Source organism: Pyrgilauda ruficollis, unplaced genomic scaffold (genome assembly GCF_017590135.1).
Source record: "Pyrgilauda ruficollis isolate IOZ18807 unplaced genomic scaffold, ASM1759013v1 scaffold8, whole genome shotgun sequence".
In the NCBI taxonomy this organism is placed as follows: Eukaryota; Metazoa; Chordata; class Aves; order Passeriformes; family Passeridae; genus Pyrgilauda; species Pyrgilauda ruficollis.
The window spans coordinates 12,221,239-12,245,013 of NW_024529932.1; the positions used below are offsets into that span (position 1 = coordinate 12,221,239).

General features: G+C 43.2%; 1 protein-coding gene across 1 annotated transcript; it reads right to left on the bottom strand.

The window, feature by feature from the left end:
* Positions 1–617: 617 nt before the first annotated feature.
* Positions 618–23,259, bottom strand: CEP57 (centrosomal protein 57). Its single transcript, XM_041487300.1, has 11 exons — positions 23,148–23,259; positions 18,260–18,416; positions 15,180–15,359; positions 14,741–14,862; positions 13,726–13,842; positions 9,131–9,208; positions 7,921–8,025; positions 7,683–7,760; positions 7,101–7,342; positions 3,258–3,402; positions 618–1,882 (listed from the first exon to the last, which is right to left on the bottom strand). The coding sequence occupies exons 1-11, from the start codon at positions 23,187–23,189 to the stop codon at positions 1,646–1,648; spliced, it is 1,503 nt and encodes a 500-aa protein (XP_041343234.1). The 5' UTR covers positions 23,190–23,259; the 3' UTR covers positions 618–1,645.
* Positions 23,260–23,775: the final 516 nt, after the last annotated feature.

Genomic DNA, 23,775 nt, shown 5'->3' on the forward strand with positions numbered 1-23,775 from the left:
TGTCCCGTACAGACCAGCACTTAACTGCTCAGTATTATAAAAACAGGATCACAGAATGGTTTGAGGTGGAAGGGACCATCAAAGATCATCCAGTTCCAACCCCCCTGACTGGCAGAGACACCTCCCACTGGACCACGTTGCTCAAAGCCCCATCAAACCTGGCCTTGATTCCTCTCAGGGACAGGGCTATCTCCAGACGTCCTCCAAGCAAAATGACCAAGTGTCAGTTTCAGCTACTGATTTTTCAGGACTCCTGGCATGAACAGCTCTTTAAGTAGTAAAGTGTAGTATGTAAGTATAGTAGTAAGGTATAGTAACCACTATACCTGGTTAGCAGCATCTAACAGCAGCTAACACCTGATGTGCAAGGAGACAAGCTGGGTGGATCACCAACAGGCAACAAACTCAACTCCCTTCTGCCTGTGTTAACCCTGCAGAGTTCCCTGCCTGTTCAGCTACAGGCAGGGGTGGACTGCTCTGACTCTAACCTTACCTGCAGCTCTCATTCATCACCCTGACCAGGAAGAAGTCACCTTGCTATAAAAAGCCCACTGGCTTTATGCACAGTGCTGCAGCAAACACCCAGCTAATAGAGAGGAAGTGCAGCTTTCCCACAATTCATTCAACAGGCAAGCTGGCTTTATTATTTTTCAACTGTATATACAGGTAGTCTGGGTCTTCTATACATTCCATTAACAGGAAATTCTTTACATTATTAACATAATAAATAACATTTAATCAGCTGTGCAAGTCAGAGCACAAACTTAATTGCACTACTAGCAAAGTTGATAGCTCATCAAAGCACATACTTAAGTTAAAAGCAAGATGCCAGGACCAAATGGCACGATTGAGGCACTTGCAGTTTAAAACACCTGCGTGGTTTCTCTCACTCCTTTACTGCCCAAAGCTGTCAGCTAGAGACAGGGTATCATCCCCTACCCTACAGCATTTTCCTAAAGCAGGATTTCTGTAGAAAAATTTCACTTGATCATTAAGCAATGTAATTCATAAGTTACTTTGCTCCTTTTCTAAGCACTCAAACATCCACTCCCACTGATGCTGACTAATGCAATGTAGCAGATCGAGAACCAGGGATGCCTTTTGAGGAGAGCCCCACAGAACACCTTTGAAAGGGTTTACCTGTTGTCCCTCAGACGCTGCCAGAGATGGAGTCATTGCAGCTGCGCACAGAACAGAACTGACAAAAGCCCTCAACATCCAGGACTGCAGCACTGTTTTCACACAAGATGCATCCCAAGAGGCCTCCCAGATCAACAGCAGGAAATGGCATTGGCACATCACACACACACACCAACCCACGTACGTGTGCAGTGCTTGGTGTGCTGGAACGAAACAGGAGGACTGCTGGAACCATAACATAGGGAACTGGGGGAACCCTACTGTTAAAGATTCACGGGCCATGTACCTTGAAAATAGAATGTGATTTAAGCTAGACCATAATATATACAATCAAATGCAGATATACAATCAAATGCAGGGATGGAGAGCCAAGAGCCTGTAAGCCTGTATTTCAAAAGTGTGCTTAGCGTACAGTAGTCTCTTCCACACAGCAAGAAAGGCAGCTGCTTTAGATCCCGAATGCAAGTTTGCCCAGGATGCTTCAAGAACATCTCCTGCAGAGGAGTCAGTAGTCCCAGCTGACATCATCTTTCTGTAGAGAAGTCTGTATGGTCTGCATGTCTCTCAGCAACTGAAGATTTTTCCGACTCTTTTCTCCAGGCTTCACTTTGATGGGACCTGTATTCTTTCCTTTTGCGCTTATTGTAGTTGTCACTTTAACCTCACTGACTGGCAACCTGCTGTCTTTTATTTGTTTAGCAGAAGTCTTTCTGGACTTGCATTCTCTCTTAAGTCTCTCTAGCTGAAGGAGAAACCCAAAGAAAAACATTAAGTGATCTTGTTTCAGTTTTATGTTCAGCAATTCTTCTAATCAGCAGAAACATCACACCACTTATCTCACCCAGGTAAGCAAATGGTTGTTTCCAAGTCACACTGAACAATAAATACTTTATTTTTCTTACAAAGCATTGTTATATTTCCGACTTTAGAGCTGTGTTTAGCTTACAGTTATCAACCTCCTCTCTAAAAACTGAGACGTTCATTATGGGGGAACATTGCCATCAGAAATGTAACAAAAAGATGAAAAAAGCTGATTTATCACTGTTACCATCCAGTGATTAAAAAAGAAAACAAGGTTTTTTTACATACATACTAGTAATTTTAATAGCTAGTCACTGTCAGAGATGTAGCTCTGAAAGAATACCAGAGCTCTGCTGGGGTGAAAAGGTGGTATCCACACAGAGCTCTGCAACATCACAGCACGTGAGTCTCAGTAGTCCCCAGCAAAGACTGAATGGGGAACTGGACAGTCTGAGGTTCAGACACATTCATAACACAAACCACAACATGGGCGGCTTCTGTAGCTCCCCCCTCTGCAGGTGGTGGTGCTCTCTCCTTCTAGTTGACAACATGCAGCACTTTTCCTAAACCCCAGCTCCTAAAAGTTGTGCCAGTAGCACATACAGCATCATTACTGCTGAGAACTACAGCACATCTGCTTCTCTGCAGCAGTTCCTCTGAAGACCATAAGATATCAAAAGTGAGTAATGCTTCTAACAGCAAGCCTTTCACAGGTCCATTCTGGATGTCAGGTCTCAGCATGTATTTTGTGTGTAAGTTACATCAGGTGAGGGTGAATCGTGGTTTATATGAAATGAACCAGATTAAGTACATGGGGTTAAGCTCTTTGAAAGAAATTCACTAAAATTAATAAAGACAAAAGACAACAGGGAATCAGTACGTTTTATAGCTTTGAATGAAAAGGCTACACTATACAAAACATTCTGAAAGCTATAAAATAAGAAAACCAGGTATTTTGAGTCTTAAAAAATGCAAATCAAAACGTAAATAGGTCATTTACTCCAAGAAAAGGAAAACTGTTCAACAACGTTCAAGGGACAAGAGGAGTGTAAAATGCAATGTGAGAACAGATGCGAAAGCCCTGTCCAGGGCAGAGTGAAGAGTGTGCGCAAGGGTGACAGAAAGGATGTTTCTGCAAAGATACTGGGATGGATGGAGGCATGCAGACTAACTTTGGGACATCAAAGGTAGAATTACACAGTGCTACTCTAGTTATTTCTGCTTTATGCAATTGCTGCTAGATTAGGATATAACAAAAAAACCCTGCTTAAGTCAGCAACTCTACCTAAGTATGATCACAAGCAAAAGAAACTCACCTGCAAACGATGCTTCCGAACTTTGCTGATTTGGTCTGCCTTTGCTTCCATCCTTCCCACCAGTGCATCAAGTTCCCTCTCCAGATTTTCCCTCACTGTAGCACTTGGGGCCTCCAGGATGAGCTTTGACAGCTGCTGGTGATCACTAGCACACAATTCAGACAGAACAAGGCTTGCATCAGGTTCCATTGGCTTCTACATCTTGTACCCAGTTCAGAAATAACACTTCTAGGAAACCATAGCAGCAGCAGGCAGACATGTTCAACACACCATAACAAACCAGTAAGAACAGTTTTGCTGGTTTGCAGCATTACTACAGTAGCACATCATGGTGGCAGGCTGCTGCAACATTGAGCTCAATAATTTAAGTAGTTTTCAACTACAAGATGCATATTCAAAATGACCAAATAACCCTTTGAGAGCTTGATCTCAGCACTCACTCAGTTAATATTTTGTGTATCTGTACCTACTGCAGCTGTGCAGTACACTAACAATTCACGTTCTGTTAACCAGGACAAGCAAAACATCCGGCAAAGCTGTCCTCTAATGGACTATTTGTCCAGATCCTGCTTTTGGCTAGGATAGAGTTTTCATTTTTAGTAGCTGTTACATTGCTGCGTTTTGGATTCAGTACAAAACTAATGTTGATAACACTGATGTTTTCTTTGTTGCTCAGCAGCATTTACCCTAAGCCGAGGGCTTTTCAGTGTCTCCCACTATGCCAGTGAGCAGGGGCACAAGAACTGAGACAGGGAGATATCTGGGATAGCTGATTCAAACCGGCCAAAGGGATATTCCATACCAAAGAACATCATGCCCAGTATTATAAACCAGGGGGAGATAGCCATGAGGGGACAACTGCTGCTGGGGATGAGCATCAATCAGCAGGTGGAGAACAACTGTACTGTGCATCACATCATTTTTTACCTTGGATTTTACCTCTATCCCTTTTTCATTACATTTTACTTTCAGTTACTAACCTGTACTTGTTTCAGCCCATGGGTTTTTCCTTTTCCCAATTTCCCTCCCCATCCCACCAGAGCAGAGGGGCAGGAAAGGAGCTGCATGGTGCTTAGCCACCAGCTGGGGTTAAACCAAGACAGTATTTACTGGCACCCAACATGGGCCACGAGTGTGTGAAGACAAATCTCTTCCAGGCATCGCTGTACTGGCTTAGCAGTGGCTGGTCGCAGTGCCGGTTTACGGTGCCACGGAATCCCCGGCCATGACATTCCCGGGGAATGGGCGCACTGCGGGAGCCCTCTCCCGGGGGATCGCTGTAACTACACCTCGCTCCCTCCCGGCCCGGCCAGCCGAGCCCAGAGGAGCCGCGGTCCCACACCTGCCCTTCTGCTCCAGGCCCATTACAGCAGCCTGGGAGAACTCGCAGGATCCCGTGGGAGCTCAGACCAGCGTGGTCCCAGTGCTAGGATCCAGCATGGTGCTGAAGGGGGTTCGGATCAGAGCAGGATTTGTGTCTGGGAGCAGCGAGCGAGCAGCTGCGTGGGCCTGAGTTGCTGGTCAAACCCCAACAGAGAAAGCTACCTTCTGCACTAAAGACAGGACAGGGAGGGTACAACACCACAGGGATTCACCTGGGACCACAGGGAGAACACCAAGTGGGATGGGAAACCTATGCCTCAACCCTAGAGGCACAGGTATGTGAATTGCAGGAAAAAAAACAGGCACAAATAGGAATTCTTCCAGGAAAGTTGCTGCTTAAGTCTTCAGTGGACAGCTCCCAGACAGAGTGGCAGGGCTGATGTTATTCCTGATCCTATGGAAAGGAATTCTAATTCTTTTTTACAGGAAATGGAGAATCCTAGGACCAGTATTAGAGGAGCCCTGTCTCCAGCCAGGTGCAGGAGAGGGACAACCAGGTTTACTGGACAGTGTGGCTCAGATGGCCTGGGCACATCAGCCCCATGGGAGTACAAGGCTTTGGCAGAGCCTGGTGCAGTGTACCCTAATGCCATCAAGCTGTACAGGGGCAGAACCCACTTGTATTTCTGGAGTGACAGGGGCATCCCAACAGCTGATGGTCTTGGAGGCTGAAACCAGCCTGACAAAATGAGTGGCAAAAGCACCCCATTGTGACAGGCCCAGAGGCTCTGTGCACCCTTGGCAGAGACTGTCTTGGGCTAGGGCATTTTAAGGACTCAGAAGGGTACTGGTGGGCTCTCCACACAGCTGCCTTGGAGACAAAGGAAATGAAGCATCTGTCTATCTTGTCTTGTCCCTCAGAGGACCCTTCTGATGTGGTGCTGCTGAAAGTGGTCAAACAAGAGGTGATAGAATGATTTGGGCTGGAAGGAACCTTAAAAATCATTGAGTTCCAAACTCCCTACCAGAGGCAGGGCCATTTTCAACTAGAACAGGCTGCCCAGAGCCTCATCCAACCTGACCTTAAATGTTTCCAAGAATGGGCATCCACACCTTCCCTGGACAACCTGTTCCACTGTCTCACCATCCTCACAGCAAAGAACTTCTTCCTAATATCTAATCTAGGTCTGCCCTCTTTCAGTTAAAAGCCATTATGCAAATGCTATATACCCTTGTAAAAAGTCCCTCTCTTGTAGCCTCCTTTGAGCCCTGAAGGCCCCAGTGAGGTCTCTCTGGAGCCTTCTCTTCTGCAGGCTGAACAAGCCCAGCTCTCAGCCTGTCTTCAAAGGAGAGGTGCTCCCTGATTGTCAGCCCTCTGATTCTCTTTTTTGGCCTCCTCTGGACCCACTCAAGCAGGCCCACACCCTTCTTATGTAGGGGGTTCCAGAGTTGGATGCAGCCCTGCAGGTGGGTCTCTCTAGGTCTGCCCTCTTTCAGTTAAAAGCCATTATGCAAATGCTATATACCCTTGTAAAAAGTCCCTCTCTTGTAGCCTCCTTTGAGCCCTGAAGGCCCCAGTGAGGTCTCTCTGGAGCCTTCTCTTCTGCAGGCTGAACAAGCCCAGCTCTCAGCCTGTCTTCAAAGGAGAGGTGCTCCCTGATTGTCAGCCCTCTGATTGTCTTTTTTGGCCTCCTCTGGACTCACTCAAGCAGGTCCACACCCTTCTTAGGTAGGGGGTTCCAGAGCTGATGCAGCCCTGCAGGTGGGTCTCTCTAGAGCAGAGCAGAGGGTCAGAATCCCCCCCTGGCCCTGCTGCCCACGCTGCTCTGGATGCAGCCCAGGACACGTGTGGCTTTCTGTGCTGGGAGTGCCCATGGCTGGGTCATGTCCAGCCTCTCATCCACCAGCATCCCCCAGGCACTTCAGCCATTCAGCTATCCACCCACCACTTCTTCCTGCCCTGAAAGACTTTTAGGACAGCTGAGTCCAAAGTCATGGACTAGGTTAACTCAATGGACTAGTAAAGGGATAGTCCACAGACTACAGAATGACATCTGTGTGTACCTACATCAAAAGACTGGAAAGGTGATGGTGGTTAACTGGGACATATTGGAAAGTATGGGGCTTGGGCAGGATGTAAATGGTACTGTATACAGGGTGAATACTGCCCATCCCAGCACGGGGGAGGGATGGGTGTGGGGGTGTGAGAGTGGCAGCAGGGTCCTGTGCTGGCTGGTCCACACCACAGCAGTGCACTGGGGCTGTGACCACACTTCTCCCTCACCTCTTCTGGAATTAATACTGCTGCACATAAACACAGGTCTGGTGTTCAGACTGTTTAGCAGAGCCTCTAACTGCAAGACAACTGACAGCCGCTGCAGCCAGCAAGACAAAGATTACATTCTAGAGATTTCCTAAACTAAGAACTTTTTCAGGCAAACCTTTCAAGTTCAAAGCAACAAGGCAAAAATATGAAACATCTGCATTCATAATCTGCAGAAGAAAATATACCACACTCACAAACTCATCTGTCCAAATTCATCTTGCAAAGTCAGCAACACTTCTGAGAGCTCTTCTTGAGACGAGGACGAGTCCATTGCCAGGGATGGCCTTCTGCTTTTGCAGGCAGGGTGCCCAGTACTGGTGGGTTTTGCTGGAGTATCGTTCACCACACGTCTGTTACACAAAGCTTTCGTGTGATGTTTCATCAGGTGTAGCACGTGTTGCACATTGGCAGTAACCGAATGACTGGGACTGGTAGACTGAAAGGAAAAGACATTTCTTTTAAATGACACAACACAATAATACTGAAGAGGATTTAAAAACAGCGCCACTTTTGTTCTGCTGACAAGAATGTAATTTTTGTTTGAATTAATATGCACTAACAAGAACATCTTGTCAAGCAACATAGTGCAGGCCTATTTTTGGAAATGCCAGCTCAGCTAGTTGTCAATATCCAACAAGTATTTCAAAGACAATCTGTATGAAAAGTGTCAAAGAAAATTAAATGATCTGACCACTGGGTGTCAGAAGTGCACCAACCCAAAGTCCCTTAAGGAGCTGCAGCTACTGGGCTCTAAGCTTTGGAATTAATCAGCTCACCTTCCCAGCCACAAAGGGTACATCACCCAGACACAACCTGTAATGGGGCTGCACTGTGGGATGTCTGACAGAGCATTTCTGGAAAGAAAGAAGAGACAAGTACTTAGCAAAAATTATACTACAGCAAAACACCCTTTCCCTTTACTTTGCAGTAAAAGAGGCTACCTGCTCCCTCACCACATGCACACAACCTTATTTAACGCCTCAGTAAATCGCCCTTCTCTTCCCAACATCTTACCTTTTCTGGCTGCTTAGCTTTTTTCCTAGGTTGCCTTACTTTTGGAGAAAGCAGTGGTGACGCTGCTTTAATCAGTAGTCTGTTGGTTTCCAGGCCTGTCTGGAGCTACAATTGAGGGAACAAGGGGAGTTACTGAAATCATATTAATAAGTAATCAGAGACAGTACAAGCAGAGAACTTCAAGAAATTTTAAAACATAAGCTCTCCAGAAGCAAGGGCTGCAAATACTTAGGATATTTTTGCAGTCAAAGGCCAACTAAAACATTAAATATTTCCTCTGTTAGCACTACTCATCAGTAATCCTAGCAAATTAGAGAATTAGCCTTAGTCCATTAGTCCCATGCAGGTAAGTGCCAAAACATCAACTGTGCTTTACACTTGGCAAGGTATTGGGGAGCTCAAGGCACCCAACCATGATCAATTGATCCCATGACATATAGTTACTAGGCAACTACTCCTTCTGTTCTATTAATTTTGACAGTAACCTACAAACAAACAAACTAACCACCAAACAGGCTACTGAAAGAGTTAAGGTTAGCACTTCCTGTTGACAGTGAGAATCCTAACACGCTTCTCTGTTCAAGAGGCAGATAGGACATGGTTTTAGAAATCATGTCCTGAGGAAGCATTCACAGCACAATTTTTCATTAATTTGAGGTACCCCTTTCCCCATCACACCAAACTTATGGCAAAGGTTAATGTTAGAGCCTAACACATTATGTCCATTAATTCTCTAGCATACGAGTGCTTAATGAACACCACACTTCCAGGTTAGAACACCACCCAGCATCCTTAAGGGCTCATAATCAAGAGTATGTTGCCTCTTTTTTGCTTCCTTGTACAATATTTTAATTACAATTATGAACAAGGGGGCCCATTTGTTGACTTTGATATATTAAAAGGTTTCCATGTATACTCTATTATGGATTAGTCAGTATTTCTACTCCTCTTTTCCAACTTTTAGTAAAGAAATCAAAGCTTCAGTGCACATGTAGTGAGAGAAGGTTTCCAAAAAGCTCAGAGAACTTCAAAACATTTGGTACCACAGGCAGGATGAAAAACAAAACATAAAAAAAAACCCTAAAACCAGGATTTCACTATTCCATCAGGCATATGGGGGGCACTTTCAGTAAGCTTAGCTGAAAAGTTGATAAAAAGGAAGAGCTAATTACAGTGCATACCAGCACAAAAGAAATTTCCTGTTGGTTACCTCAGCTGCTTTTTCCTGAACAAGCTTCCTTGCGTGTTCTTCCTCATGAAGCTTCTGTTCCAGCTCTTTCATTTTTTTCTGGTCAAAGTTAAATCAAAAGAATAGTGTTACTAATGAAACAAGTTTTTTTTCTCCTTTCTGAAGCTTACAATATTAAGAGCTTGCACAAAACTGAGTTCATGTTATGGCTTAAAGACAAATGGAGACTTCAGCATTAGAATGATTGCTGATGCTTTGCCTGTATAGGCATAAATAAACATCAGTCAACAGCTTATGCTTAACATTTAAATTCATTTTTCTATTCTTACTTTCACAATAGGTATCTGAAGTTAGGTCACAGCAAATACACACAGAGCAATACACAAGGCTCTTTCTCTTAAATTGTAAAAGCATCCTAGACAGTAGGTTGCTTTGTGTGCATGATCCTCTAAGATTCTGTACCACAAAAAAACCTAACAAAGACACGTCGTTATAAGGCAAGAGAAGACTTGCTCTATTTAGACCAATAATGGTATTTTTGCTAAAAGCCATAGCTTACACTCTTACAACAGAAGAATTTTTGAACATCTAGCCACCCTTCTAATAAAGAAGAGGGAGGAAAGGTTGTATGATGCCCCTGAGATACCTTTAAATAAAGCAGAAGTAATTTCATCTTTTTATCACAAAAGCTTTAAGACCTCTTTTGAAACTTTTTTAAAGGAAAAGGTTAACAGGGAAAGCACACATTTCTTTGTAAACCTCCAACAAGATGAAAACGTTGTTTAAATAAGATACACTGAAATTCCCAATGTGAAAGTTACCAAATAACTTTCTGGCTTTATACAGCAGTAAAAAAACAACCCAGAGCTCCAGTCCCCAAAACAATTGCCCTTCTCTTCCCCCAAAGACTGATAATTGACAGAGCCACTAATCAAACTTAAGGCAGAAAAGCATGTTACACAGAGTGACAGCTGTATTTGTACACTTGTTTGTTTATAAACCCACTACACAGAGGTACTACATATTTCAGTTCTGCTTTACTTCAGCATTAACTGCAAGAATAATGTAACTAGCTGTTACACAAAGGTGTTAAAAGGCAAAAGTCTGGACAAACACTGAGGACAAAGGCACTATATATATATATAAAGAGCCAACTTTTTCTTTTGAATGAAAGAATCATTCTGATGAGGTTTTTTTTTCATTCAAAACAAAGGTATTCCAGATAACTTAAAATCCTCTTCTGCCCTTTACCATTATTGGCACAACCCTTTATATCTATGTGGTCAGTCTCAAAGACCTTTTATTAACCTCTTAAGCCTGACAGAATTTTTAGTATGAAAATACTGAGGAAAATATTCTGCTTAAACTAAAGACTGACATGAATCTGGGTCAAAGCTTTTATTCTGAAACGAATGAGTATTCCCTCAGCTACCTGTTCAGTGCAGGGTGCAGCTCAAACTACACAGCAAGAATGTATCTTACTGTATCATCTGCAACAGACCCTGTTAGAAATTATATATCCAACTTAGATACCCTAAATATTTTTTTTCTTGTTTATAGAAGAAGGTATTATGCAGATTACTGGACTGTCACCAAGAGAGAGGCCACAGAGCCAAGCAAACAGACTGTGCCCAGCAGTGCTGCCCATCATGTAAGACAGCACTGCAAGGGGCAGCAAGCAGACTGCAGGTCAGCACCAGGCTGCTGAACATCCACTCAATCACCAGGGGCCACTCCAAAAAACTTAGTTGACAAAATAGAAATAAAATATTTCAGTGTCTATTTTTGGTGTGTTTTGTAACAGAAAATGAATTTCATGCAACCACCTACTCAGAGAATCCCAGAATCACAGGATGGTTTAGGCTGAAAGGGGTCTCTAAAGGTCACTTAAGTCTAAGGGACACTTTCCACTAAACCAGGCGGTTGCTCAGAGCCTTCTCCAAACTCATCTTGATTTTTTCCAGGAACAGAGCACCTGCCACCTCTGCAGACAATCTGTTCCAGTGTTTTGCCCAATCCACAGAACTGGGGGGGATGTGGTTTTAAGTCTCACTGTCAGCATTAAGATCAATTACTACATTGTTGAAAATATCATCTGCACACACATTCGAATTCTGGCCATCTGGCTACAAACAAGACCACAGCCCAAACTGCACTTTTAGTGAACAGCCACGTTTCTTACTCTATCTTCAGACACAGACATGCAGATCTTCTCAGTCAACTGTCCAGAGAGTGCACTGCAGGACTACAGTTGAAATAAAGATGCCTCAAAAGCATTTCCAGGGTAAGTACTCCACATAAAAAGCAATCTCAGCATTTCTTTTTCACAGCCACTACTGACATTAGCGAATTACTTGAAGACCTTACTTATAGGACCAGGCAGTGTCTCAGGGGAGATTAAATGCTCTCAGTAAGACCCCCATACACCCTGTGCTCTGGCAGTGTCTGAACTCAGAAGCAGACACATCACTGCTCACTCATGAGCATCACCTCACCGCTTTCCATCCATTTCAGCACACCATGTATGAAACAGTCTCTTATTTCTTGCTTCAAATTCAACTTGAAAATGTTCCTACAATCTTGCCACAACTACAGCAGAGATCAAAGAGGGAACAGACACAATGATTCTGAGTAGAGAGTGCAGCCACTCTTCAAAGATATTCAGGTAATACCTATCACATAGATGCTAACATACAAACATAGCCTATAACCACAGAGGCAGGCAGACCTAACAACCAGAAAATGGCTCATAACTACATAATGATGACAAGAAAAATGACTCCACATCACAGCTAAATCCAGATTCATTTCAGGTCCTAGAATTGCTTCAAAATTGTGTGAATTTAACACCCAGTTCCTCTAAAGCATATTTAATTGTGACAGCTACTAATTCCTAAAGAATCAAAGACCTCTGGTTTGATCCAGAAAAGAACACAAAAAGAACCATAAGGCTGAAATTATTTTCACTAGCCAAGCACAAAAAGACAAACAACCCAGTCTCACCAAACTTCAGCTACTACCAGTCAAAAATTCAGTAAAAGCCTTTCAGAGGGAATGCCAGCTGCTGAACAGGTTATTTCAACTCTAACCCTGGAGGAAATCCCTGCTACTTTCAGAGTACAAGACCCAGGAGACTCCTATTTCTCTTTGCAAGTGTTTGGCCTGAGTAAACAATGAAACCAATTGTACTCTACAACTGCAGCTCACCACAACAGGGTGTCAAGATCTTAAAAAGCTTGTTGCAGCTGCTTTGGCTCAGGGACTTCCAAGAAGAGCTGCAGCATCTAAATGTCCTGCAGCAAGCTAAGCTGCTAAAGATTTACTACCAAACATCTCCTTATGTACTTCTGGAGAAACATCATCTACTTCACCACCTGCGGTAAGGGCTGGTGTGCAGGGTAGCAAGCCCATGATTTTGACAGAGTCCAGAACTGCCATCCACAATACTACAATCTAATCATGTGCTATCTGGTTCTTTTTGGGGGAACAGGGAAGAAATTTGCAGAAGGAAGCCTCTCCCTGCTTAAGCTCTCTGTAGTTTCCAGGCTTGGGAGACCTGTGGTCTCTCTTACAGCAGCAGAAAGAGGTATGTGGACGGAGCATCAGAGGCCAACACCACAGAGATGTAAGGGGTTTGTGTGGTAAGGCATTGGTAGCCATGGGGCTACAGGGGTGGCTTCTCTGAGGAGCTGCCAGAAACTTCCCATGCCAACAGAGCCACTGCCAGCTGGCTTCAAGACAGAGCCACCACTGGCCAAGGCTGAGCCTAACAGTAATGGTGGGAGCATCTCTGGGATTACAGACTTAAGGAGAGGAAAAAAACCTGCTGGGGAACTGCAGCCAGAAGCAAGGAGTGAGAATATTTGAAAGCAGAAGCCTTGCAGACCCTAAGGTCAACAAGGGAGGGGGGAAAGGTACTCCAGGTGTCAGAGCAGAGATCCCCCTGCAGCCCATGGTGAGACTGAGTTTTTTCCTCACCATAAAATTGCAAAAAATATAAAAATTCAAGGGTGAACCCACCACACCAGAAAATGACCAAACACATTCACATTGAGTTTGTAGAAGCTACTGATTCAAAGAGTCCTGAAAAGGCAGACTGACTCAAACCCACAGGGAGTCACCCAGTGCTAGAGGCCTTGCAACATGAGGCCACAGAAGTCTGCACACAAAATAACTAGTAGTAATTGTGTTTCTTAACAAGAAGGGGTAAGAGGGAAAAAAACCATCAAATTCATAGAAGACAGGGTGAATCTCAATAACAACAGAAGACAACTGCTGGCATTCAGTAGCATGGAAAGCAAGTCAAGATCTTAGGAATGGCTGCAATCTTACAATGTCGAGGCATCAACTAAGCACAAAAGAGGAACACCAACAGACTGTTAAGGCACAATACAATGACAACTGTCATATATACAGTGCCCCAAAGCCTACATGGACATGTACACTTGCAGCAATAACTTCAATTTTTCACAACCCATCAGTTTAAAATAAAGTTTAGTTGCTGTCTTACTCTAAAGCACTAAGTTTTGCTCAGCTCTGCCATTGCCATAAGCTATGAAGTACAGACTACAATAAGGAAGATAAATCTGATACAGTATCCAAGACAAATGACAGACCTCTGCTGTGGACTGCATCGTAGTTAGTCTGCTGTACTCTTTTTCCAGTATATCCAGCTTTTCCAGTTTAGACTGAACCTGAGATTGGTCAAGAAGCCGATCTCTCTCCAAGGAGCCCTTGAAAGGAGAAGTGAAAAGAAAAACAATTGTAAAGAAAACAAGACCACCTATAGTAAGCATCTTTGTAACATCTTTGTGTCTGCAGCACAAAGGACGTCCATAAACAGTCCAAAGGAGCTACTATTTCCTCTGTGCAATTTTAGATGGTGCCACAATCAGGCAACAAGCTGCACCACTGATCCACCAGTGCTGGGGAAACAGACATTCAACCACATCTGAAAGAGGATTCTGAAGTCTCTCCCTCCTCCCAACTCAAAACATTAAAAAATAAATTATGCAGAAGTTAGAAACAGCTTTCTTGATTTTTTTATTTCTATTTAACAGACTGAAATAGAATAGCCACAGAGACCAATGAATAGATAGCTCTAGGTGACCCATATACCTATAAAACAGAATTCAAGTTCATTTTAGATATAGGCAAAATCACAATTACTGATGATTGGGAACGGTTGGGTAATGATGGGAAATAGAAATGTTACTGCTATTTCTACGGAATCAGTATTTCAGCCCCAATTTAGCAAGAGTAGTGCTAGTAAAGAAAATCCCCAAAGGCCTGAAGACTGTAAACACAAAAGGGAGGTTGTTTCCCAGTGGCACAACAGGTATAACACTGGAGAATAAGGATGAGCTATTGCAGTAAGCCAATCATGCAGAAGCAAACAGTTCATATTAATGGCAGAGCCTGCTATTGCCTTAGAAACAGGTGCACAAAGAATACCAGGGCCATGAGAAGACTGGGAAATTTAAGTATGGAAGTTATCCATACCTAAGAATATGAAGGTCAGCTGAAGTAGATACCCACACTTAAAAGTGTAAAAACTACAGTAACTATGAAAAATCATTACATAATTAATGAATTTTATGATATAACCCTGAGATAGTTTTGGGAACACACCTGTTTCTCCAAGAGATGTGACTTCTCATTTTCTGCATGCTGGATCATTTTTCTCATGTAGTCCAGCTGTTTCTCTAGAAGTTTGCATCGAGACTCAGCAGCTGCCAGCTGAGAAGTCAGTTCTGAAGATAACAGAAGGCAGAAAGTAGAAATCATGCATTGCTTGTTCCTGGGATTTTTTTTGTTGTTGTTTTCAGGACAGTTTCAAAACAAACAAGAAAAGGACCATCTAAGAAACTTACATATTATGCCTAATGAACTTTTGTATAAAAACCCTTAAAATGAAGAATGCCTTAGAATTCTTTCTTTGTAACTCCCCATGTCACTGCAAATTAAAAGATGTTGAACAAAGTAAATTAAAATTGGTTGATGCATTTATAGGAATCAAGTTTCATCCACATCAATGTTCTATAGTATCTATATACAGTTTGCAAATAACCTTGATTTTTCTTTGCCACTTCAGTCTTGTCCCGTTCTTTGTGTTGCATTTGTTCACTCAGTATTTTTTTAAAGTTTGCTGTTTCACTGCTGAGCTGTTTTACATTCTCCTCTGCCTCAAACCGTTCCAACTCCAGTTGATGAATTTTCTCCTGGAGATTCTTCAGAGCAGAAAATATTGCTGCAATTGAACAAGTACCCTTTGTTAGATACCATTAAATCATCACTTGAAGACAACATTAAACTTGAAATGTTATTACAAAAGCATGTTATGCAAGAAGATCAGAGTGTTCCTTACCAGCATCCAAGAGTCCTTCCAGGAATTAAGACCTGTTTCCCTTTAAACCATAACTGAGTCTAAAACTAGTCTCAAACAAAGAGATGCCATTAGTGCACACCCTTCACCTGGCACATTTGGGAAAGATACAACTATTTCTCAGAACAAGGCATATAAATATTGTGTCAATTGAGAACAAACATAGTATCCTCTGACCCTTTATCAAAAGGAAATGAAAAGTCACAACTAGATAGTTAAAACAGTGGCAATTCTCCATATTCATATTATTCCTACCACAACAAATACACAGTGTTCCCATGAATGGCCACACAGCAAAGTAAAGGCTAACAATGAGAAGGGCTATGAAAGTGCTTATGAATAAATGGACTTTTTTAATTCTTCTGGTTTTTGTGTTCTCCTCCTCCATCTAAAAACACTCCTCTCCTTAGTGCTGAACCATTTTGCCTTTCTGCTGCACTCCCAGCTTTACCAGTTACTAAACAAAGCCTTTCTATATTCTTCATCACAAAAGGAAAAGCAGTTGTAATACAACACACATCACCTTGCAATCAGACCATCTGCTGGCAATCTGATGTATTGCCTGTCTCTTAGCTGGGCTCTTGAACTCTGTGAAGGGAACCATAACCATAAACCCTTTCCCCTGTACAGCACTGCTGAAGTTAAACACAAGAACATCTGTACACACAGCTCAAATAGCAGACTAATCTGCAAGGTCACACTAGCCTACTCCTCTGTGCTTAAATCCACTCCAGAGAAAGAATGTACCTGTAATAAAGCATGCTTGAACACTACAAGAGTTGGGACTGCATAATGGTTTGTCCATCACATCAATGCAAACCTGTTAAGTACATATAAGAAGTAGCAGGAGCAGTCACAGTTAAGAGGAAGTTATTGATAATTTGGCCCTATTTGCAATATCAGAATCAACAACTGCACCCTCTTCTCTATTTACTGTTCCTAGGGTTCACTTGAAATGGGCATAGCTGAAACAATAACAGGTTTGTTACAATTATTGTTGAAAGCTACATTGAAATCCCAGTATATACACAATAATGACTAACAAAACACAGCAACGAAGCAACTCAAGCAGGGAATAGATAAAGGTGAAACCCAACAGGGCAAGTATTATTCACTCATGTTGGAGTATTAAAGCCAACTGTGCATGCTGACACATATACAACGCAAAAACATTAAACCCACAATAAAGAGAATTTACTATACTCAATTTCAGGATTTTTCAATAAGATTTATTTAATATGGGGAATGGGAGGAGCAATGAGGACCCTCAAGAACAGTCAAATAAATTTTGCCATTTGAAATTAATTCTCATGTCCTTAAATTTACGAAAATATACAGTCCAGAACATTCCTGCATTTTTAAAAGCTATGCAAAAAGAGAAACAACTGGATCATCCACAAGTTGGATTAAATTTTCAGCACATACTCACATTCACTTGCACTTCATTTAAACATTTTTTGAAAATAAAAAATTTGCTAGTTTCTATAATGGGATATAATTTATCTGATTGTCTTCCATCACCCATCCTTATTTCAGAGCTGGCAAAGGCACCACTAGAAAAAAAAACTGCCAAGTGAAAACTTGGAAGTCAAAACTTTATTGTTAATGCAACATGCAGCACTTTACAAAAAATACACCTGCATCAGTAATTCATAAGGGAGCTCTTTTCTGCACATCCAATTTTTCATCTGTAAAGATTGTTTTAGTTTTGTGTCAACAGCACTCTCGAAAGTGATGGCCTTGAGAGTATACATACTGCATTTCAAATAGTGCTGCAAGAACTGAGATTTCATCTTTAAGGTCATTAACACACAAGTCCCTAGTAAGTCAGACATGAATTGTGTTACTGGAACAGGGACTTGAGGCCATCATCCTGATTTTTTACTTATTTGGGTAATATTAGGATTCAATCCAAACATTTCTCCCTTTTCTCCATAAGGGAAAAATATCAAGCAGTCATATCTTTAAGCCTCCATAACACTCCAGTCTTAAAGGGAGCATTTCTGCAATGACCCTGAGGCAAACAGCTCTTCAAAGGACTGGTCCTGCTCTGGTCTGATGATGCACCTTGTATGTACCCCAAGGCAGCTCTGGAGTATGTCTCGCTACATGACAAGCTAATTCACTAAAACAACAGAAAACTAACCAAGAATAGTTTTTTTGTTAATGTCCAGCATGGGGAGGGAGGGAGAAGGAAGAGCCTAGAAACAAGAAGAATAAATTGGAGTAAAACTGCCTCCAATTTTTGGTGTTGTTAGCTCTCAGTTCAGCACTTTGCTGAAGCCTTCTCTGTATCCTTTAATTCTTCACTGATACAATAAATACTCACAACACATCCTTCATCCATGATAAACCTTCCAATTTTAACAGGAGCAAACCTCTTCCTTTGCTCCAAACCATTCTGGGGACTAAAATCTCCTTATTTCTAACTCAGCTAGGAACAGACAGGAAAAGTTGACAGAGAGGAAGACTGAAGAAGGGAAAAAAAGATCTGAGTAGTTAATGAATTTGTACTGACAGACAATTTTACAAAATTGTAAAATCTACTACCAAAGAGGAGCGTATTTCTCCATTTGTAAGATGACCTTTGTCATCAGGTGTTCTTTGGAAAGAGAAGTGCCAAGGACCTACAAAACAGGTGACCTGGACATCACTGGGAATTGATAAAAGGATAAAAAGACTGCAACCTTCATAGGTGTGGAAGACATACAGTATTCTACCATGATATGGAAACATGTAGGAAAACAACTTTGCTGAACTATTACCTCTGCTGTGGCTTTCAGGATATGGAACTACCGGTTTCCACGGGGAACGCTGCAAATCTGAATTAATAAACGGCTTGTGCCTTGGATATTCTATAAATGAAGCTGAAGAGAGTCCATCTGTGGCTGATGTAGAGTTCAGAGTGTTGTGCAGATCATCCTGAAAACAAAATACAGCTGTTATTCTGCACATTTGTTTCTTTGTCACAACAACGAAAATAAAGAAAAGTAAGACTATCAGATGATGTGTAGAAGTACTGCTACAGAAGATTCATTTATCAAAAACTGTACTTCCTTCTTTATAGCCTTAGGAGTAGAAGTACTGTAGAAGTACAGTGTAGAAGTACTGCTACAGGAGATTCATTTATCAAAAACTGTACTTCCTTCTTTATAGCCTTAGGATGTGCCATTTTACATCCAACTCCCCCTGCACTTAAAACCAGTACCTAACAGAAGAATGTCTTTCCCATACTAGTTTCTGATTTACACTTTTTTTCCCATTTACTTGTACTCTCTACTACTTATTGGGAGAAGGGAACCCACAATCAGTTGGAAAACAACTGTGTTCTTAATCACTGGTTACATTTACTGCAGGAGATACTGCACTAAGGTGGCCAAACCTGATAAGGCACACCCAGGACCGTGGTCCTGCATCCCTGATGTAACACAGGAGCTCACTGACTGCACAGGGGCACAGGACACTCTGCAGCTGGGAAGGTGAGCTGAGATCCCAATCCCTCCAACTCCACTCGCTTCAATTCATTTTCCTTATCTTTCCATTCGTAGGTGGAACTTCACAAGACACATCCAGATGACTTTATGCTACACCTGATTAGTGGTATCAGCACAGGAAAACCAGCAGATCACAGCCAGGAAAGTACTCCTGCCTCTAAGCAGTAATGTACTCTTAAATCAGCTTCAGACTGTTCTGAAAAATGTGGCTATGGAGATCATGGATTTCCCAGCAGTCTGCACCAATTCTGCAAACACCTGCTGTGCTTTGGATGTTGCAATGACCTGAAAGGACCACCTAGCTGGGAAGATGCTCTTCCAAATAGAGGAGACATGGCAGAATTGTGTGTTTATGGTTTTGACTAAAAACTATCCACCTGGCCTAAGCTTTACAATCTGTATATACAAATTAAATAAAATGCTTATTTTTGCCTTCTCTCAACTGCACCCACCACTAAACATTTCAGTGACAGAATCTGAAAGCACCCTAAGAAACATGGGCTGCAGGCAGATGTAAAGCTCCTACAGCTTCCCTGTTCATGAGTAAGTAAAATGAGCAATTGCAGATCTTTTTAGGTTGCAAGGCATTTTTATGCTTTTGCATACCAACCATTGGGAGCATATCATGACCTAAATTAAAATACAGAAAGTATTAAGTATCTCATAGCAAACAACACAACTGCCCAAAATGGATTAATGAGGAGCCAAATATAGGGAAGAGAATTAAGAAAATTTTTAAGTTATTTAAAGCCCATACACAGCTGATTTCCTCTTATAAACACAGTGATTCATTGTCAGCAAGAAAATTAGGATCCTAACTACTCTGAGTGTATCAATTGGTGTTTCTAAGCACAGTTTTATGACTGCTTTGCATTTTGTGTTTATAACATTTTCCTACACAACATAATGGTTTTTTTCAAAATAACTGCATCTGCACATACATTTTCTACCACAGAAAGTGAATTAAAACACTAATCCCTAATTAAGAATATTTTAATAAAACTATTTTAACAGGTATTTTATGCATAAACACACTGTTTCACACTCAGCAGCCTCACAAGTCTAACCAGGACACATGAATCCATCTGATCAAAAGCCTGTTAGGTGCCAACATTAAAAATGCCACCAGCATTACAGGATGTGACATTGATGAGCACAGAATACTAAGACCAAATGATGGAGTAAAAATGAACCAAGCAAAACACAGCACTTCTGCAGCAGGCAGTACAGCAAGAGCAGCAACATAAGCCTCAGCAACCAGTAACTATCGATTCAAATATCAATATCCTGTCTGCTGTTGATTCAAACCAAAGGTACCCCATCAAACAGTCAACACAAAAAGGGGAATCAACTTGAAGCCAAAGTAGGGCTGACAGCATCACAATCCTTCTACATGTCACTACCATCTTTTATGTCTTTACAGGTAAAGTCCTGTCTGAAAATTAAAGCCAACTGCATAAAAACACCAAAGTAAAGGAATTCTTCTGTTTGTTTTTGCTGCCATTAGTAATATTTTTCTAGACAACAGTAGACTAGCTGAAAGAAAAAGCTGGTGTATGCAAAACCCTGGAGCACCAAAGTAACACAAAGCAAAGCAAATTGAGGCTTTTGACTAGTTACATGTCTTCTGAATTCCACCTGGATGAAGGCAATAGGCACTAATTTGAACAGTCAGTAATAGTAACTTCTAACAGTAATTTGAAGAGAGTAGTAGTCAGTACAGATAACTGCTTCAAATAGCTACTAAAAAATTTGTGCTGGAATATCATCTATTACATAGGCAATCATTCTTTTTTTCAGTCTAAATAGTAATTTGCTACCACATATATTTTTCTTATCTATTTTTAAGCAAAAGAGTGGCTTATATTCAGTTTCACAAATAGCAACTTTAAATAACTTGACTGAATACTTTGGGAAAGTTTAGGAAGTATCAAGTATCAAGGATTCCCCTTTACAAAGCTCAAACACCACAGTGATTCTCCGCTCTTCTCCCCTATCTCTCAAGTAATTAAAAATCATTGAAATTTGTTCCTGCTCTTGGAAAGCCTCACAGGGAGTATCATGCTCGGATGCTCAGGAAAGTTGTGAAAAATAAAAAAAACAGGAAACTCTATACATTTGTTCTGAATCTCAGCTAGGTCATGTTTGCTAACTATATCTCCTCTCTTTCAGGGTACTCCTCATCATCCTCTTTAAGCCACACTAAAGCCCCAGAGCAGTAAATGAAGAAGCTTAACAGTCCCACAAGGAGCCAAGTGCACCCTATTACATAACAGTGAGCTGAGCGTGTTTTATCTCCACAGGTCAGAGAACAGTGCCTTCCAAAACTCACGGCTTTCACCACGGCATATCAGCTGCCCACTCAAGCAGAAAGAAGGGAATATTGAAAACACACACCAGAGATAACACATCACCAGCACAGGGACCTCCCAAAGCTCTCAAAGGCTAAAGACAGTGCGGAGGGGAAAAAAAAGACACAAACTCATACAGAAAGTTTTTAAAACAGGGATTAAATTAGAATGGGTGCTATTGCAAGTTCTCATCTGGGAAAGAGAAAAAAAGATTAATACCTGGCAATGCTTTAAGTGACACAGTAGTCTTTGCATATGGTTAAAAAAAAAAAAAAAGGCAAACCCAGGAAAATTATCTAGGGAATGAGAAAAAATACCCCAGAATAATGAGATACCGAATGTAGTGATTATAAAACATACAAGTACCCAGTTAATCAAACTTTCATAGTCATTTTGGATGGACAGTCCCAATTAGCAGCCTACCCTCCCTGGTTAGTGCAGTAGAAAAGTGGGGAAGGAAGAACAGCCCCTATCACTCACAGGCCAAATGAAGCGCTGGCTGTGCCTCCCTGATACAGACTGAGTCAGGAGCACTCTACATTTCAATAACATCTCTAGTTGAAAGCAGACATAAAAAAATTTAACTTAGTTAAGCAACTACATCAAATGGAGAGGAAAAAAATGTCTGCCATAAAGTGCCAGATGTATTAAAAGCAGCTACTTAGAAAGTTCAGAAAAATATAAAGTTAGGGTTTGTTTCTTTTTTTTGAACACATACAGAAAGTCTACAGTGGGCAACTTTTTGCCCAAAAAAGTTTCTGTTTGCTAACTAAATTGATTAGACAGCCTACATTTACTTACTGAAGACTAAAACGAGTCTTCTGACATTGTTCTCCAGGCACGCTGGAGACAATTTTGGTCAGAAAAGAGACAGGAGTCCTCAAATTCCTCTTGCTGGCCAGGTGTAAGCATGGGAGCACAGTGCAGGGCAGGAGCCACGCTGGACAGAAGGCCAGGACGGGTGCTCATCACCCGGCCAGCGAGACCCAGCCCAGGAATCCCACAGGAATGACCTCGCTCTCTGCAGCCCATCCACTGCAGCCTCTTCACCCGCCCTGCTCCTCCACAGCACGCGCAAGGCACAGTTTTCACACGAAAAAAAGCCAGAACAGGGAAAAGCAACTAAACCCGCAACTTATTCCAGAAAGCTGCAAACATCACGCCAAAACTTCAAACAAGAACCCCAGCTGGGAATCTGTCTGCGGTGCCAGCCGGGTGGAGGCAGCCAGGCTCCGTCCAGAGCTCAGCACAGGCTCCTGCCTGGTGTCACTGTCACCAGCCGAGCCACTGTCCCGCTGCTCCCGTACAGCCAGCGCCTGGGAGCAGGGCGGACACGGGAATGCCGGTGCCAATGCGCCGGGCGCTCCCACGCACGCCTAAGGGCACGGGCATCGCCTGGAGCCAAACCTCAGCTTAGGGCAGCGCTTCCATCCAACACAGACAAACAACAGAGGCGCAGCCCCCGCCAGCTCTGCCCCGGTGTGTGTACATACATATATGTGTATATATATATATATACATATATGTGTGTGTGTGTACACATATGCATACACACGTGTAGATACACACGCATAAATACATACATATATACACACGCACACATATACACCTATATACACGTGTAGATGCACACACACACACATATATATATATATGCACATCATTTAACAGACAAGCCAGCTTCCACAGCCTGTTCTGCTCCCGGCACGCAAGCCGCCGGCGCCGCACTGCCCGGCCGCTACCTCCCGGATTTCATGAGCCTCCCGCCCGCCCTGCTCCTCACCGCGGGGACGCCCTGCGAGCCTCACCGTGTGCGGATAGCCGCCCCTAGCTGCCGCCATGTCGGCCATAAGGGAGCCCGCTCCAGCCCATGTCACTTTAAGGCTCGCCACCCGCGCGGCCGCTCGCTGCCTCGCTTGACTGCTATTCCAGCCTGCCAATGAGAAGGGAGGATCGGGTGCAAGTCCCGCCCCATCTTCCTCTCAGGATTGAGTGACACGGCAGTTGTCCAATAAAAGAAGAGCGAGGGCTCCGCTCAGCCAATCGAGAGCGACGCGCGGTGGGCGGGCCCCTGAAGCCAGCGGCGCGGGCGGGGGGCGGCGCGTGGGCACGCGCGGAGGGAGGAGGGCGGAAGAGGCCGGCCTTTGTCAGAGGAGCCCCCGCGCCTCGGCCAATCGCAGAGCAGGGCCGCCGCCGCCGCCCGGCGCAGGGCAGGGCGCCCGCGGCGGGATTGGCGGCGGCGGGGCCGGCGGGGGCGGCGATTGGGCGGCGGCGTTCGAAGGCAGGTTTGGCGCGGGGCGGCGATTGGCTGCGCGGGCGCAGCGCGAGCCCGGGCCCGGGGCGGAGGGAGGGAAGGGCGGGGGGCGCGCGGGGTGACGCTGCTGCCGCCGACACAAGGGGGACGCGGGCGGGCGGCGCGCGGGGCCCAGGGCGGCA